The sequence below is a fragment of the Camelus dromedarius genome, chromosome 5 (genome assembly GCF_036321535.1).
Source record: "Camelus dromedarius isolate mCamDro1 chromosome 5, mCamDro1.pat, whole genome shotgun sequence".
NCBI classification, from domain to species: Eukaryota; Metazoa; Chordata; class Mammalia; order Artiodactyla; family Camelidae; genus Camelus; species Camelus dromedarius.
Genome location: NC_087440.1, coordinates 62,241,889 through 62,258,905, shown reverse-complemented (window position 1 = coordinate 62,258,905; position 17,017 = coordinate 62,241,889). Strand labels below are relative to the sequence as shown.

The following is a 17,017-nucleotide window of genomic DNA, read 5'->3' as shown; positions in this document are numbered from 1 at the left end:
TGGCTTCTAAAAGGCCCTCCAGTCCCAGACTTGCGGGAAGAGCCCCTGCCCCACCCGCATTATCATACCTTGGCCAGTTGCTGGTGCTTCAGCCTCCTCCTGCAGGTGGGGGATGGTGGGAGCCACCTTTTCCCACTGCAGCAATGGCCTGGCTGCCACTGACTTGCTCTTGATCCGGAGGCTGTACTGGCGGGCCAGCTGGTAGACTTTGTTCTTGACTCTCTCACTTACAGGGCCGTCCATCACATGGGAAAGCTGCAAGATGCGGGGGTGTAGTGGGGTCACCAGCTCCCCCTGGGCACTGCTGCTCAGCTCCTTCACCAGCTCCTTCAACTCCCGGGCCAGGTGGGCCGGGCTGGGGTGCTCAGTGGGGGAGGCACTGTCTGGCGAGGCAGCAGTCGACTCCTCAGTGATGGCCCCCAGCTCATGTTCCTCCAGGATGAAGAGGGGCTCATGCAGGTCAAAGCCATTGGCCTGGCCTTGGACTGGCCCCTTCGGAGGGCTCCCCTTGGGAGATTCCATTCCCTCCCAGATCTTCACAATTTCCGAAGACGGGCGGAACTCAGCATCTGTGATGGGAGCTGAGTCTCCAGCACCCGCCTGGCCTGGTCCTGGGAGGTCAAAGAGAGCCCACGAGGCTGCCCGGGAGCCCCCTTGTCTCTTATGCCCCAGCGGAGCCACGGGCACTGGGTCTGGCCTGGGAAGGCTGTTAATCCTGGAGACTGAGTTTCTCACCAGCCCTTTAGGGATGAAAGAGAGGCTCTCCCGGCGCCTGACGCTAAAGCCTGCATCCTGGTGCTCTGCATTTTCGTAGTAGCTCTTGATTTTGTCTAGCAACAGCCGGTCTCGGGAAGAAAGCTTCAATTCCTTCTTACAGGAAGACCTGTCTGGCTCCGCTGGGTAGACTGGGCTTGGGGATTCTGCCCCATTGGCAGAAGGTTCACTCTCTGCAGCCACCCCCACACTGGTGTCCACTTCTACAGGGAGCTGAGAGCCAGGGTCTGTGGTGCTGCCATGTGGGGCCGGGCCTTTCTCGCTGTCCGCTAGGCTGAGCACACTGTTGCTCCGGCTGGTCAGCCTTGGGGTCCCGAATCCACTGGACCTGCCATCCTCCTGTGCCAGGCTGCTCCGCCGAGAAAAGCTGCTGACAAACCGCTCGGCAATGACGCTGGCCTGGTCCAGCACGGAGGGCGGTAGGAGGCTCTCAGGCTCGTGGGAGACCTCTATCTCCTCTTCCTCATCTTCACTGCTCAGGGCCTTAGGGTCCTCTGTGCTCTCAGCCACCATGAAGTCCACCATGTCACCTGGGGGGTCCAGCCCCAGCAGCAGCTGGTGGGCATCAAGCTCCATTTCCAGGACTTCTGGAGCCTCTGTGTCTGTGTCCTCGGTGCTGGGACCTTCCACGGCAGCAAACACCTCCTGCTCCGTCCCAGACTCAGGGTCTGGCTCAACCTAGGACAGCACAAAGGCTCCTATGAGCCAAAAACCTCCCTCAAGGGACTCGAGGAGGGGTAGGGTGCAAGGCGAGCACGGCCTGCTCAAAGCCTACTGAGCAGAGGCTGCAGTTTACGACCAAAGGCAATCAAAACAAGCGCGACTCAAGAAGGGGCAGCAAGGAGGTCCCTAAGGAGAGGAACGTGATGATGTCCCTTAGTCACTCTGCAGTTGGGATGCTAGGCCCATGTCCTCAAACCCAAGGAAAATTCTAGGAACACAGATGGGATAGAGTGGTGGTACCTCTCCAACATGGGGTCAGAGACACAGCACCAGGACACTTTCTGGTGGTAAGGCAGCTCCCTCCAGCCCTAGAGGCTCCCCACATGGGGTGGTCCTGGGTTGAGACCCAGGCCTGAGTAACATGAAAGGCCATTCCAACTTCCTGAGGGGCCAGGGCCTCCCGTGTGGGTCAGTGTTCAGAGGGCAAGAGGACCATGTGCTGGAATCCTGCCAGAGGGTAAAGGTGGGAATTTGCCTCCTACTAGCCAGCCTTCACCCGTGCACGACCCGGCCTGAGCCCAGCAGATGGCGGGAACAGAAGCGAATTTGACAGCTCCCTCTTGACCACCTCGAAGGTCATTTGAGTCATAAGGCTGGCCATGGCAGCTTTCCAGAAGGGTTTTCAGGGGAAAGATAAGACACCACTATAGTCTGAGGAATCAGACCTGATTCCAATCATTCTAGTCTAGGATGTGCAGAGTAGGACCCAGGAGCTGGGGCCTCTAGCCACACGTAGCTTCTGGGCACCTGAAACGCGGCTAGTCCAGGTTGCAAAAACTTCATACCACCGAAGTACAGAATACCTTCTTTATAGCCTTTAATACTGACTGCATGTTGAAATGAAGTGGGGGTGGTGGGAAGGAGAGTGCAGGCTTCCCAGTCACAGATCCAAGTCTAATCTGAGCTCTGCCCCTCAGAAGCTGCCCAATGGTAGGCATGTCACTTAACCTCTTGGAACCCCTTTCTCCCTGGGAGAGCTGGTGCAGGGAATAGAAGAAGTAAAACGCCAGACGTGTAGGAGGTGTCCACTAGATATCAATACCCTACTCCTCTGCCGGGTGGGGCAGGCATGACTTAAACGTCTGGCACGCGGGCAGGGTATTATGCTCTATGCAAGGAGACCTGGCCAAGGGGACCTAAGATCTGGTCATTTCCACTAACTGTGCCCCTTGGTAAGAGACTGCATCTGTCCAAAGGAAGAAACACCTTTTTCTAATTCATAGTAAGAGGCTGTCTGTCATCAAGCCATGCGCCCATAGGCCAGACAGGCTTCCTGAGGATGTGAAGTCCTGGGGAATGGGGACTCCCTGTCCCCATGGGCCCAACGAAAGAACCCAAGCCTGAAAGCCCCACCTGCAGACCTGGAGGTCTGGGCTCAGGCATTTGCGCACCATCCCCCTTCCGCCTGCTGCCCACTCACCTCCGGCAGGGAAGAGACTGACTCAAAGCTTATGCACTTCTCAGAGGTGGGTGGAGACCGGCTGCCGGGCCTTCTGCAGCTCTTGGGGCCTTCAGACTCCCTGCGCCCCTTCCCCTGCAGCAAGCAGAGGGCAGTCATTAGCTCCCAGACAATTGGGAGCTGGTCCCTTCTGCGTCCCAACCCTGGCAGCACCCCCTGAGCCCCAGGGGGGCTGGGCTGCATTGAGATCCAGCCTTTGACCTGAGTCATTCCAGAATCAGCCTGAACTACCAGGTCTGAAGACTCAGAAACCCCTGCCAGGCATGCAACCCTGCTGTGTGCCAGCTTCTCCCCTTCCCCACACTCCCACCCCATTAGTCATGCTCATAGAGTAGTATGCTGGTTAGCACCCAGTACTGGAACAGCGCATGCCAGGGGCTCACCAGGGCGTGACAGCGAGCGAGGGGTTAAGAAGTGCTGATGACAGGAGTAAAGGAACAAGGACAGAGGGGTGGAAGGGTAGGGGAGGGGACTCTTGGATGGGCATGCACGTGCCAGGGGACATGCAAGGAGGAGGGGAGATCAAAGAGACACCTCACCATAGCGCCCCGGGAGAAAAGGAAAGCGTTGGCCCGATAGTGCCAGCAGTGGAGGGCGGCCAGCAGGGAGCTGGCAAAGTCGGCTACCTGCTCCGCCACTGCCAGGCTCTCCTCCTCCTCCTCCTCCTCCTCCTGCTCCTCCTCCTCCTCCTCCGAGCCTGGGGGCTCTGGCCCGGCCCCCTTCTCGCTGCCTTCATGCCCTTCCAGGTCCTCCAGAGAGACCTGAAAGGCCTGCTCTTCCTCCTCCTCCTCCTCCACCACCACCTCTTCCTCCTCCTGCTCCTGCCCAGCAGCCCCTTCAGCCTCCGACTGCAGGCCCCACGCGCAGGGGTGCTGCCCGAAGTCCAGGAGCGAGCCAGCAAGGCCCTCATGCTGTTCAGAGCACAAGTCCCCCTCATGACAGGCCTCTGGGCAGCCCCCCTCCTCCTGCAGCAGCTGGGGCCGGGAGGCTTCACAGAGAAAGCAACATCTAGACAGCCAACCCCTGGGCTCCACGGGGCTCCAAGGAGGAGTGAGGGGTTCTCAAGGTCAGAAGCTGGGACTGGGGCCAGGTCAGGAACTCAGGACGCAGACAGGCCTCCTTGCCCCAGAGAGAGGGCAAAATGAGAGGATCCAGGCAGGGCCAGCCACCACCAGGGAGCCACTCCAGGAAAAGGGTACAGAAGGGTCCCCAGAGCAAGGGCCACGGCTTATTCATCTCCACGACCCTCATGACAGAGCCTGGCGCACAGTAGGTGCTTGACAGGTTTGTTGAACAAATGAAGATGATAGGGGCTGACCCGCGCAGTGCCCCCCCAACCCGTCCAGCCAGTCCCCTCTGCCCCTGGCCTTACCTTCATTCCTGCTCTGGCTGCTCCACCACCACCAGGTCCCCACACACGGCGAGCAGGAGGGAAGAGGGAGGGGAGATCAGCAGGCAGGAGGAGACCCCTTTACAGAGGCTCCAGGCCAGAGCTCCCTGGGAAAGGCCTCATGGGGGCTCCTGCTCCCAGAACCCTCACCCAGTCTCCAGGCTTTCAAAGGAATGACTGACAGAACAGGAGCCAAGGATGCAGACCAGCATGGTCACTCACTCCTGTCATCACCCAAGGACAAGGAGACGGGGTGCAAAGCGTTGGGGGGTGGGGAGCTCATGCCCCTTCCCCAGACAGCAAGGAGCGAGGCCCACATCCAGGGAGAGACAGAGGTAGAATCCCCTCTGAACTGTCCTCAACACCCTCACCCTGCTGGTCGCCTACTTCACCTTCCTGCCCCCGCCCTAGAGCTCACCTTAAAGGGACCCACTGTCCACCCTTCACACACTCACCTTTCTCGCTGAGTTGCCTGGGCAGGTGTCTGGACGGCTCTGAGGAGGAGAGCGAACAGGCAGAGTCAGCACAGGCCTGAAACAGCCGTGCCTGGCCCTGGTCCCGTGCTCGCAGCGCCACCAGCCCATCACCAGCTCAAAGTCCACGCCAGTAGGCCCCACATGGCCCTAAGGCCTAGGCCTCTCTCATCCAGCCCTGGGAAACTGCTGTGACCGCCAGCCCCCAGTTGCAGCACTGCCCATCACCCCTGCATTAGCACAGCCACCCAGGGCCCTCAGTTCTGGAGCCATAGCCCCATGCTGCCCTCTTCAAAACCACTAGCCTCTCTTGAAGGCCCTGGCTCCACCTCAAGCCCCACCTTCCCTGCACGGAGCACATCAGCGCCTTAGCTACACCCAATGCCAAGCCCCTTCACAGCACCCTGGCTGGAAAGCAGAGGTCACACCCGACTTCCTACGGCCCTTAGGGCCTGGCGCCTCGAAGCCTCGCTGCCGGATGGGCAGTGTTGCCCGGCTGTACGGGGGCTGACCAGGCTCTGAGGACAGAATACAAAACATATTCATTAGGCTGATGGTGTCACCACCTGGCACCACAGCCTTCCTGGGGACAGACCTGAGACAGAGAGGCAGGGATAAGAGGACATGTCTCAAGAAACTTCCCCCCAGAGCCTTGCCCTTAGCCGATCTGTTCTCGACCAACTGCAGTAAGTGGGAGGCCCGCTAGAAACCTGGAGCCAGAAAGAGAGTCTACAGAGGTCTCCCGGCTGTTCCTGGACAGGAGCACATACTGAAGAACTTTTCTTTTCCACTGAAATGTGCATGGGCACACACACTCTGTCTGCACTCATGCAAGTAGACAAATTGTTTCCATAGCGGAAAATACAAAATGTCTATTCTTTCATTTTAAAGCTTGTAGTCAAGAATTTTTAATTAGTGACAAATGATGACAACAGCACCTTACTTATCCATATAGTGTACTTATCTGCCCGTTCCAGCTCACTGGAAGTGGGAAGCAGAAAAGGCCCAAAGGCGGTCAGAGCAGATGGCTGAGAGCAGGCACTAAAGATGCACAGTGGTCCGAGTCCTCCCTCTCAGCAACCTCCTGGCCTGCCTTACACACAGTTCTCACACATTTCAATCAGTTAATTTCTAACGGAAGAGGGAAGAAGAAAGGGCTACTACAGAAAAACACACTATGATTGATGAGAAGGAACACTCTTCAGTGGAAAGATGGACACAACACCTCAGTGCCGGCTGTCTCTCTGGCAACCCGCAGCCCCACCTCCCCCAGAGGCCCCGGGGAATCAGGCTGCTCACACACCACAGAGACACTGCTGCTGCACCGACTCCAGAAAGGGAAAAGTTCAACTGAGTCAGCCTCCTCTACTTTAAAAGGCTCAAGAGTATGAAGCACGTTTTAGAGAGACGTCTATTTCATAACGGTTAAAACTAAAATACGAAAACAAACAATATCCAACTGTTCAGTGTTTATTAAAATCTCAGCCTTGTGGAAACTTGCGCTCTGAAACTGTTTATGTCCTAAGTGCCCTGCTTGCCGCAGGGTGAATGCTGAAGCTGACCGGTGGTATCACCACCACCACCACCACCACCACCACCGTCACTTACTGAACACTTCCACGTGTCAGAAACTTCCAATTCGAAGCCATGGCAAGTTAAGGGGGAATGCTAGAGGGACGGGAGAATTACAGGAGAAAGAAAGGAAAGGGAAACAAGAGGGCCAGAGACTCAGGAAGTAACATCCCAAATTTGAGGTTTCTAACACATGGCACCGTAGAACTTTTGCAACCATGACAAGTTTGCTGAGGAGAAACACCAAACAAAACAGAAACACAAAAACCTTCCAGAGGCCGCCCAGCTCCGTCTTCCAGAAGACCAAAGCCTCCACGTCAACCCACACGGTTGTTCAGGGGACTCGTGGGTCATGCCAATCAAACCCAACTGTGGGCATCCCAGCCAGGACACAGCTCCCATCACTCCTGAATCTTCCTCTCTAGGGGTCTCTGGGACAGTTCTCACCCCAACTCCCACCTTGTGTGCATGTTTGGCAGGTGCCTAGCCAAAGCCAAATCCATCCCTGGGCCCTGGACTGAGGGGAGGGTAAAAACCAACATAGAAAACACATAAACTCATCACCACGAGAGCCGAGAATAAAAGCAAAGTTTTTGCTTTTCAATAGACGATTCATTCTAATATCTCCAAGTACATAGGAGCAAGCCTAGTCATGGAAGGAAACCCGGGAGAGGAAAACAGAACATTTTCCAGAGGCCCAAAGTAAATATTTCCTGTCTGCATTTGGTGCCACTTGAAGTCTAATTCGTTTTCCCAACGACCTGCCTCTGCTCTGTTCCAGAACTGAGCTGAGGACCATCCATGACGTCCAAATATTACTCTGGCTGACTCCCAGTGTTTCCAGTGGCAAAGGAGGGAGGTTTGGATCACAGGGGAGCTAAAAAGGGGTGGCTGGAACAAGTATTCCTTGGGCCTTGGAAAAGGCGGGCTGACCAGCCCTGGATGAGCAGGAAGGGCCCAGAGGTGCCTGGTGGAGGGCAGGATGCTCCTGACACATCCAGACCCTCCCTCCTGGGGAGGTGAGAGCCAGCCCCAAATGCTGCTAAAGGTTCCCCCCACCCCGGCCCCCGGTCACGGGTCCTGTGAAGAGGCCTCACTGCCCACGCAGCCCTGCCTTACCAGACTGCCGGCGCCCCTGGTTCACATGGGCGGACACTTCGTCCTGGGAGGCCTTCTTCAGGCGCTCTGGGCTGTGCCGGTACCGATTGGGGTCTGCACCCAAGAGAGACAATCAGGTTTTGGGGTTACCACTGGCCTTAGTGTGGTCTCTGCCCACTGCCAACAACACCTCTGCTGCTTTGCCCAGCTCCAGGGGCCAGAAGCTTCCAGAACTCCCTCCTCTTCTGTCCTCTTCCACCTGGAAGCACCAGGCATAGAGTCCCACCCATCAGCAGCACTGAGCCCCTAATCTTGCAGCTGATCCCCAACCTTGACAAAGGGAGCCTCCCCATCCTCCCTGCTCCCTGGGATGTAGTATCAGGCAAAGCTTCCCCGGGATACAGTCTGACCTAGAGATGTGCACCATTCGGGACAAAGCAGGCAGAAAGGGTGCACTTACAATAGGAATCCATTTCCAAGATGGCTTCTTTGGCCTGGAAGGGAAGGAAACCCACCTAGTTACCACCGTGCTATGTGCTATTTCTCCCTCAGCCCACAAACTCACTCTTGCTACACCGGGACACCTCACGGTGCTGCACTGAGGCCCACGGCATCTGCTGGCCTGACCCCATTGTCCAGTAGAGCCAACATCGGGAAGGTGAGGCCCCATGTACCCCCCGGAGCCGGCTCTGAGGGACATTCTCTCTCTATACACGGTTGGGAGTCAGGGGTGGGGACCCCCAGGGAACTCACCTTCTCGGGGATGGTGGTATGGTGATTCTCCAGGATAAGCCTCTTGATGTGGTGAGTCCAGCTCCGTTTCTCCTCCACTGTTCTGGCCTGCGAAGATGCAAGGGAGAGGGAGTCAGGGGTTATCGTGACAGGCCTGAAGCCATCCAGTGTGGGCTGGGGTCCCGCCGGGGAGGGTTAGGTGGGGAGATGGGCAGAAGTGGAAAGAGGGCCTGTGCTGAGGGTTCTGTGAGGTTACCTGGACTCCTCAGCACAAGCCTGAGAGGCACCCACAGTGACCTCTACCTTCCAGAGGGAGACTCTGAGGCTCGCGTGGCTGGGTGGAGGGGGCAGGCTCTGGCCCCGGCCCATGCCCCGGCCGCCCCTCACCTGGATGTTGTACTGCTGCTTGCTGTGCTTGTAGTGGGTGACGGTGAAGCACAGGGATTCTCTGGTGCTTTCGATCAGCATCAGGGAGGAGCACTGGGGCAGAGGGAGAGGGGAGTCAAGCGCCGGGGGAGGGGAGCTGACCTGGGGCCCCAACCCCTCAAGACCGTCTGGGAAGGAGTAATCTCAGAAGAGTGGAGATGCATCCACACCGACGCCAGGCCCAGTGAAGAGGGCACGGAGTGATGCCTGGCCCATTACGAAGGCGGGAAGGAGGCAGAGGAGACGGCAGTGGCCTGGTTACCGGGATGTGACCCTTGTAGACAAAGTGGTCGCCTCGCTTCTTGGTGATGAGCAGCGCTTTGTCAAAGAGGAAGAAGGTCTTCTCATTGCGCACACGGTGCACGCGGAACGTGCCCTCCAGGACGAGCTCCCCATAGGTGGTCAGGTCCGGCCCCTTCCAGTTGATGAGCAGAGACTGAATCTCCTGCAGCAGAGACGCCCCGACCCCCAGGGTCAGGCTGCTCGTGATCCTGCTGGGGACCACACAGGGCCCCAGGAGACACTGCCTATGTCCCCCAGAGACATGCTGCCACAAGGACTGCCCCCCCTCCACCCCAGAGAAGCCCACAGACACCACCCCTCAGCTCGCCCCCAGCAGGGCGGTAGCAGCATCTCCCCTTCCCAGCCCCACCCCATCCCTGCCTGCCCCTCCACCTCCCCAGCCCCGGGGCACCTGGAGCCGGACCGCATGCTCGTGCCTCCTCTTCATGTCGTTGATGTACCAGGCCACGCAGGTCATGGTGTCAATGGCATCCTCCACCACCTCGAAGCCATCCTCTTCCTCGTCAAAATGTTTGGCGATCTCCTGTGAGGGAAACAGGGGCTTAGGCAGCCCAGACTCAAGGGCCCTGTCCCTCCCCCAGCCCCCATGTACTTGGGAGGACCCTTGGGTTACCTGGAGTAGCAGGTGGTACTTGAGGATGCGCTGGACCGGCTTCAGGAGGTAGGAGCCCAGGGGCAGCGAGTGCTGCAGCAGCTCCTGACGGTCCCGAAAGAACTTGGCCTGCTGCTTGTCCTGCATGCACTCGGTCAGGGCGGCCACTGAGCTGGGAGAGGGGGAAGGGGCCGTCACCATGGGAAGGCCTTGATGGGGAGGAGGGGTGCTCTGGACTCGCCAAATGGCTCTGCCTCCCCTCTCCACCCCAATTACTCACTTAGGGTAGTTGTTGCAATACTGGGTGTAGATATCAAACTCTTGGCTCTAAGGAAAGACCAAAAATAGTGTTTGTGAGGAGACTCACATTTAACTGTAAACCTGGGTAACTGTAAACCATGGCCAAAAGACATGCTCTTGGCCCCAGAGCACACTCTGCTCCCCTTTCCCCAGGCATCTACAGATCTATCTTTGTGCCGATCTGTGTCAGATATGCCATCCACCCAGCAGCCCCTGGCTCCACCTCACCCTTTCCATTCCAGGCAGGGCACTCGGCACTTCCCCTGGAGAGGGGCCCCCCAGCAAGACGGGATAGGGGCAGGATACCATCAGCCCTTTCCCCTTCTTACCCTTTCCACAAAGCAGCTGGCCACAGCCACAGGGTCACTATTGCAGCTGTCTAAGTCTCTGAGGAGCTGGCTGGGTGAGAGGAGAGTGGTCATCAGACCGCAGACCACTAGCAGCCTCCACAGCCACCGACAAACCCCTTCCCCAACCTCCTGGTGCCTAGACACAGGGCAGCCCTAGTGTCAGCGAGCCCCACCTGGGGCAGCAACCACAGAAGGTATTCAGCACCACCATAAAGATGGAGGGCAAAGGAGAGCCACGTGCTCTGTAAGCAGGAGAGGGAGAAGGGACACCAGTACCCACCTCAGGAAAGGACACAGCTCCTCTGCAGGCAGAAGGAGTCAAACACACAAGAGCAGATTAAAGGGGGAAGGAGAGGGAACTTGCAAAGGGACCAAGATCCCTGGTCAGAAGGATGCAGGAGATGGGCAGAGACAGGGAGAATCCCAGCACTGCTTGTTCTTAGATGGGGCACTATAGGAAACCCTAGAAATGGTTCCCTTACTGCCTCCCCATCCTGTGCTCCTCTTTGCGCAGGCCCCCTACCCTCTGGCCTAAATCACACCTCTGTCTGCACTCCCAGACTTCTCCAGCTTGCCCAGCAGGAACTCCCTCTCCCCACCTTAAGGGGCCTGGGGTAAGGTTCCTCCTGTCCTATCAACACTGTCTCCTGAAGCTCTGCTTCTCCCAGTCCCTGGAGAGCTGGAGGCCCCTGCAGCACACCCATGTGTGATCTTTACGGAGCTCCTTTGCCCTGAAGCAGCCCCTCACTAGCCTTTCTCAGCCTCCCCCATCATATCTTGCCTGGTTTGCGTGTTCCCCTAATGGGTCAGATCACGTCCAGGGAGCCCCGATTTCCTGCTGAATCAGTGGGAAGGTGGAGAAAAAATGAAGAGATTTGCACATGGGGGACGAAAATGAGAGGGACAAGGGGTCACAAAAGGACAGAGGGAAGAGCATCACGTGCAAGGGTCCAGCAGTCCCCTAGGGGACCCAACACAGATGTGGCCTCAGATGATCTCCCCTGCCGGACAGGAAGCACATTGGCCCCAGGGCACATGGTCCCACAGGCCCTCTCTCCTGCAGGGAGCTAACTACAGCTCTGTACAGGGACAGAACACACTTCCCCACCCTCAGAGATAAGGCCCTGGGCCCCACGTGTCACAGCCCAGGAGACCAGGGACACCCAGGGCTCCTCCCGAGGCCCCGAGATGGGCCTCGCAGGTAGAACACAGTGAACGTGTGTCAGGCCCGCTCCGTACCTGTTCAGTGCGTAGATGTTTTCTATGTTTCCAAAGAGGGCACTGACTTGCTCCGGGTTCAGGAGCCCGGGTGTATCAATGATCTTCAAGAGGTAGTCCTGTGTGGAGAGAGGCATCAGAGCCCAGCCCACCAGGCACGAGCCTGTGTTCCCCTGCCCCCTGCCTCCCCTAGCCACACCTCATTTCTGTGCTGTATTTTACAGCTGTGACACAATTGCACAGACATCACCTACTGTACTGGGTTGGACAGTTCCCTCCCAAAATTAATATCCAATTGCAACCGCAGAATGTAGATTTAGGGGTGGGCCCTAAATCCAATGACTGATGTCCTTATAAGAGGAAAAGATACAGAGAGACACAGAGACAGCTATGTGAAGGCAGAGGTCGAGATGGGGGTGATGTGTCTACAGGCCAAGGAACACCAAGGATGACTGCCAGCAGCCACCAGAAGCTAGGAGACAGCCCTGGAACGCAATCTCCCTCTGAGCTTCCAGAAGGAACCAACCCTGCCAACTTCTTGATTTTTGACTTCTGGCCTCCTAAACCAGGACAGGATAACTTCTGCATTTTAAGCCATGCAGTCTGTTGTTATTTGCTAGGCAGGCCCAGGAAATGAATACACCTCCCCCGAAGAGGGCAGACAGCTTCCACAGTGCCATCTCCTCCTGTGTGCCTCGCAGGACAAAACATCTACGTGGCCTTGCAAAGCCCCACATCTTCAATTTACAGATGAGGAACTTGAGGCTCGGGGGTTAGACAGGTGCCCCAGGCCCCATATGTAGGAAACAACAGAGCAGGAATCTGAGCGCAGGCTGGGTGGGGTCCAGAGTGGTCCAGCCTCCGCTGAGCACAGCAGTACCCATCCCCTGGGCATCTGCGGGGAGTTCTGCTGCCCTGAGCCACTGACAGACCCTAAGTCATATGGCAGCATGAGCAGCCAGCACCTTCCTGAGGCGGGAGCAGTGAGGCCTCTCCACTACTTCAGGGAAGCAGGTCCTGGAGACAAACACATTAGGGAGAACTTTCCTTCCAGGGTGGAAGTAGGTTTATGCACAAGGGCTGGACCACCCAAAGCCAGAGGCCAGCCCCAGCCCCAGAGGAGACAGGCATCCCCCCCCAACCTCAGCTCCAAAGTCCCTCAGAGGGCGAGGGGCGAGCCTCACCTCCACGATGCTGCGCAGGTCCTGCACGTATGTGCGCTCCGTCTCCACAATTTCCCGCACCACTCGGCCCAGGTAGCTGAGCTTGTGCACCGACGCCCGGCTGCTGAAGGGGGACAGGGACCCCCTCATGCTCCGCCAGCCACTAGAGGTGTTGCCGTTGGGGGGACACCGGCTACGTGGGGAGCCCCGCTCATTCTCGGCGGAAGCCTCGGAGCCGCTGGGCTCTTCCATGGCCCCGTGGCTGTCACGGGAGGAGCCTGACGAGGAGGTGGTGGAGGTCAGGCTCACTGGCCGCTCCTGGTCTTGGTGGAGGGAGGCAGAGACAGGCATCCTGGCATCGCTGCCTGGCAGGGGCACTCCGGGAAGGTTCTGGGGGAGACAGATAAAGGGTCAAATCTGGAGAATCCTTGCAGAAACAAAGTAAACAGGTGGTTGCCAGGGGCTGGGGGAGGAGGGACTGGGAAGTTACCGTTAAATGGATACAGAGTTTCAGTTTTGCAAGAGGAAAGTTCTGTGGATAGATGGTGGCAATGGATGCACACAATGTGAATTACTTAATACCACTGCACGCTGAAAAATGATTAAAATGTAAATTTTATGTGTACTTTATCACAATTTTAAAAGCAACATCTCTGAATCTCAAGGAAGTCCCTTTCCTCAAGACTGTGAACATCTTCCAGGATGACCAAGTGACATTCCTGCCTGACTCCAACAGCTCCACCTCCATCCTTCCCAGGACGGAGGAAAGCTGGACCACATCCAGGAACAATAAAGGGCTCAGAAACCTGAGGCCCCGGAAAAGCGGAGTACATCCCTGCCAGAGCAGGAGTCAGGGTGCTTTCTGATGGAATCTGAAGCCCAGTCCCTCTGCACCCCAAAAGTACTGAGCCTCTCAGAGCCTCAGCTCCTCACCATCTACCTACCCCAGGGGCGTGCCCCTGCAGGATGCAGTGACCTGCTACACGTACAGCTCTGAGCATGGTGCCCGGCACAGGGCAACAGCCCCATGAACATTCAAAATAGTGATGATAATGGTAGTTGTCAAAAAGCACTTCCCATCTCTCAAGGGGCTTGCTTGCTCTTAAGGATCTAAGACAACACACATGCTAGAGGGTAAAATTCTCCTCAGGAATGCAGAATCTCTAGGGCACCAGTGGCTTCACCATGAACCTGAAACCTTCCAGATACTGATGAGGAAGGCCAAAGAGATGGTACAGCTAAGCCCACATTACCCCTGCCCCCAGGACCTGGTACAGGCCCCTGACTCACCCGGGCTCCAAAGGCACAGGAAATTCCCCAGGGCTGAGCCACAGGTGAGTCTCCCTGAGCTCCCCTCAGCACAGCTAGGTCAGGGCAGCACAGCAAACAGGAAACTGCCCCCAGGTAAGGCAAACACAGCCTCAGGTGGACTTTATTCCCTGATCAGATGGTGCAGCTCACAGGTAGGCCAGCCCGGAGCAGCAAGTCGGGGGTAGGCGGGTGGCTGTGGCCTTTGGGAAGGTCAGGGACACTATACCCCCACCTCAGAGGACCAGAGCTCACCAACACCATTTTCCAGAATGTTCATTTGATTGCTATTTCCACAGGAAAAATGTTCCAGAGCATCCCTCTGACCTCCACTGACCCAAAGCCTTCTGCCCCTAGTTCTAGGGCTCAGAAGCTGCTAGACCACAGGCCAGAGTTATGAGGAGAAGGATCTGGAAGGTGCCATCACTCTGGTAGCCTTGAATTTGCTCCCTGGTTTTCTGTGCCTCTGCCCCAACCTGGAAACAGTGTCCCTACCTGTGCCAGCATCCCTGAGGTCTGGCTTTTGCAAATTTTCTCTCTGCCATTACTTCCTCCCTATCCACCACCTGCCATATGGCCCCCCAACCTGTGTCACCTGTACCAACCCTCAGGTCTCAGAAACCAAACCTGGAGGTCCCTTCTATGTACTCGTACAGCACCCCAAGGTCACCCCCGCTGTCGCACTCACTGTGGAGACCCCCTGCCCTAGGCTGTAAATGACCTGAGGGCAGGGGCCTTAAAGGATATCTGGCAAATGGATAATGATGGTGGACACACCCATGCTACCAACGAGCTAAAGTCAGGAGCATGGAACCAGTTTGCCATCCACGCTAGCCCACAAGGACCCCCTCAAGCACAGCACTCTCTTACTGCACATCTCAGCTGGGGGAGGGGGTCCCTTCCCAGGTGCTCCACATGAGCCTTTCATTTTGCATATGAGGACGCAGTGGCAGCAAGGAAGCCAGTCCTACGTTCTCCCTCCCTCCAGGTACAATGAAAGGATTAATTAACAGGATCATCTTGGTGAAACTGAGCATCTCAGAGGAGAGCCCCTTGGGAAATGCATCATTGCTGCTTTTTCCTCCATCCTCAAAAGAGCCCTTAAGATTAACCAGCTAGTCATTTCTACCCATTGGCGTATCATTTCAACACAAAGAAAGACAAAGACCCAAGCTCGGCCCCAGCCCTGTGGGACTCGTGTCCTTCAAAGCTTGTGCACAGTCAGGCACACACCACCCCCTCCACCCTCCAGCCCCCCATGCCTGTCAATCCCAGCCGGAACAACGGGGCAGGGACTTACTGCCCAAGACCTTTTCCAGATGAAACCTGGGGTCAGTCAGCCCCTATGGGGATGCTAAATGGAAAAGGTCCAAGTTCCTAATGGATTTCACAGCTGGCCAGGTCACAGCCTTAAAGTGAAGGATTAGTCACAGCCCCCTATCCCTACCCCCCACACACTCTCAGGGAGATTTATCGCTAAAGGGTACCTGCTCAGGGTCACTCTTTAGAGACCCCACTGCCATAGGGTGGCAACATAAGTTCACTTCGAGCTGAGGAACTAAAACATCTTTTCTACGTTTCTCTAGCTGCCCATAAACCACCTGCCTGCAAACCAAGCTCATATTTTCAAAGTAGTGCCCAGTCCCAAATCCTCCTGGGGTTAAAACAAAGCATAATAGCCAACAGCTAAAATGTTCTGTAGACATAACAACTCTATGATGTCAGTACTATTATCCCCATTTCACAGATGCAGAAACTGAGGCCACAGGAGTCTACATGTCACAACATGTAGAGCCTCGATGTGAACACAGGCACTCAGGCTTCGGCATTCATGCTCCCTGCCGGGTGCCTCCTTGATGCATTTCACACCAGCTAAAACCGTGGACAGAAGATTAGTCACAGCCCTGGATGCCATGGCTTTGCCTCAGCATAAGCCAAGGGGGACATCTGAAGACTTGAAAGATCAGGTCTTCTGACATCTCACTTACCCCACAAAGGCCAATGGAGTTGCGTAAAAGGCTGAGAGTTAAGATTCCTTAGAGCTATTTCTTGATCTCCTACCATGTGACCTTTGGCCATTTACCCTTTCTTTGGAAAAACATAGTAAAATACAGATTCCACGTGAAAGGACTGCAGGTCACGGAGAAGGGAAGAAGCATGAGGCTGCCAGGATTAGACTAATTCTTCAGATGATGAGAGAAGCCCTGCAGTGACTAGGAGACCTAGGATCACAAGACTTTCTCTCCTCGGCAGGAGGACTCACTGGAAGAGAACACAGAGTCCCTGAAAGGGAAGAATAAAGAACAAATCGGGCAGTGAGAGCAGACAAGGCAGAGTCCAAGTGGGACTGTTAGCAGACACCATTAGACAGTGACAGAAAAAAAACATCACACTCAGTGTGAGTGCACTCTGGTCCTAAAAGCCCCATCCCGGCCACTGCTGTGTGTATAGTTCAGATTCCCCACAGAGACGTCGGAAGCACCAGCCCACGTGCCCCTGGGCAGAGGCAACCTTTCCTTCCTCTCCACAGAGCATCATTTCATATTGTAAGATTCACTCCAAAGTGAAGATTAAAACTCAGGTCTTCAAACTCATCTTGGACAACATTGTGTGGGCAAAGTGGGAGCCTAGAGAAGGAGGAGACAGCAGCCAAACCCTCAAGCCAGGTGCTAAAGCCCACCCCATTCTGCCACACCCAGTTCCGGTTCCCTTAAGTATTCCTCTGCAGTGACCTCTTCCATCTTTCAAAGTGAATCAATCCAGTCAATCATCAATCAGTGAGTAAGTCAGTCTTCTAGAAAACTGTATCTCCCATACCTGGGAAGCCCTCTTTGATAGGGTCCCCTAAGACCTTTCCGATGAGCACAAGAAGCTGCTCAGACACACACCTTTATGAGTCCAGGGGGCAGGAGACGAAAGGAGATTGGTTTTCTTTTCTTTTCTTTTTTTCTTTTTAAGCTTTCTCTAAATTTAAACTTAATCCACACCCTTCCTCCAGTCTCACACCTCTCCAGGTTATGGGCCCCTCCTCCCGGGGACCTTCCTTGAACATCCTCCGGCAGGGAGGCAGGCTGCTGCAGGCCCCTCGGATGCCCAGCACAGCTGACTGGGGCCAAGTCTCACATCCTCTTCTCCT

General features: G+C 56.0%; 1 protein-coding gene across 12 annotated transcripts in view; it reads right to left on the bottom strand.

Moving 5' to 3' along the window:
• PLEKHG3 (pleckstrin homology and RhoGEF domain containing G3) overlaps nucleotides 1-17,017 on the bottom strand; it is a 39,716-nt gene that overhangs the window by 1,729 nt on the left and 20,970 nt on the right. For 10 of the 12 annotated variants that reach the window (XM_064486037.1, XM_064486036.1, XM_064486029.1 and 7 more), the window contains 16 exons: nucleotides 12,595-12,963; nucleotides 11,432-11,529; nucleotides 10,172-10,241; nucleotides 9,823-9,869; nucleotides 9,564-9,714; nucleotides 9,342-9,473; nucleotides 8,910-9,092; nucleotides 8,609-8,701; nucleotides 8,243-8,329; nucleotides 7,950-7,983; nucleotides 7,511-7,603; nucleotides 4,802-4,840; nucleotides 4,329-4,345; nucleotides 3,496-3,867; nucleotides 2,918-3,031; nucleotides 69-1,452 (listed from right to left, as the gene is read on the bottom strand). In XM_064486037.1, coding sequence (XP_064342107.1) covers nucleotides 69-1,452; nucleotides 2,918-3,031; nucleotides 3,496-3,867; nucleotides 4,329-4,345; nucleotides 4,802-4,840; nucleotides 7,511-7,603; nucleotides 7,950-7,983; nucleotides 8,243-8,329; nucleotides 8,609-8,701; nucleotides 8,910-9,092; nucleotides 9,342-9,473; nucleotides 9,564-9,714; nucleotides 9,823-9,869; nucleotides 10,172-10,241; nucleotides 11,432-11,529; nucleotides 12,595-12,924 — 3,244 coding nt within the window. In that variant the 5' untranslated portion in view covers nucleotides 12,925-12,963. The remainder of the gene's footprint in view (nucleotides 1-68; nucleotides 1,453-2,917; nucleotides 3,032-3,495; nucleotides 3,868-4,328; nucleotides 4,346-4,801; nucleotides 4,841-7,510; nucleotides 7,604-7,949; nucleotides 7,984-8,242; nucleotides 8,330-8,608; nucleotides 8,702-8,909; nucleotides 9,093-9,341; nucleotides 9,474-9,563; nucleotides 9,715-9,822; nucleotides 9,870-10,171; nucleotides 10,242-11,431; nucleotides 11,530-12,594; nucleotides 12,964-17,017) is intronic. The other 2 variants (XM_031453875.2, XM_064486039.1) reach the window with 2 other exon arrangements.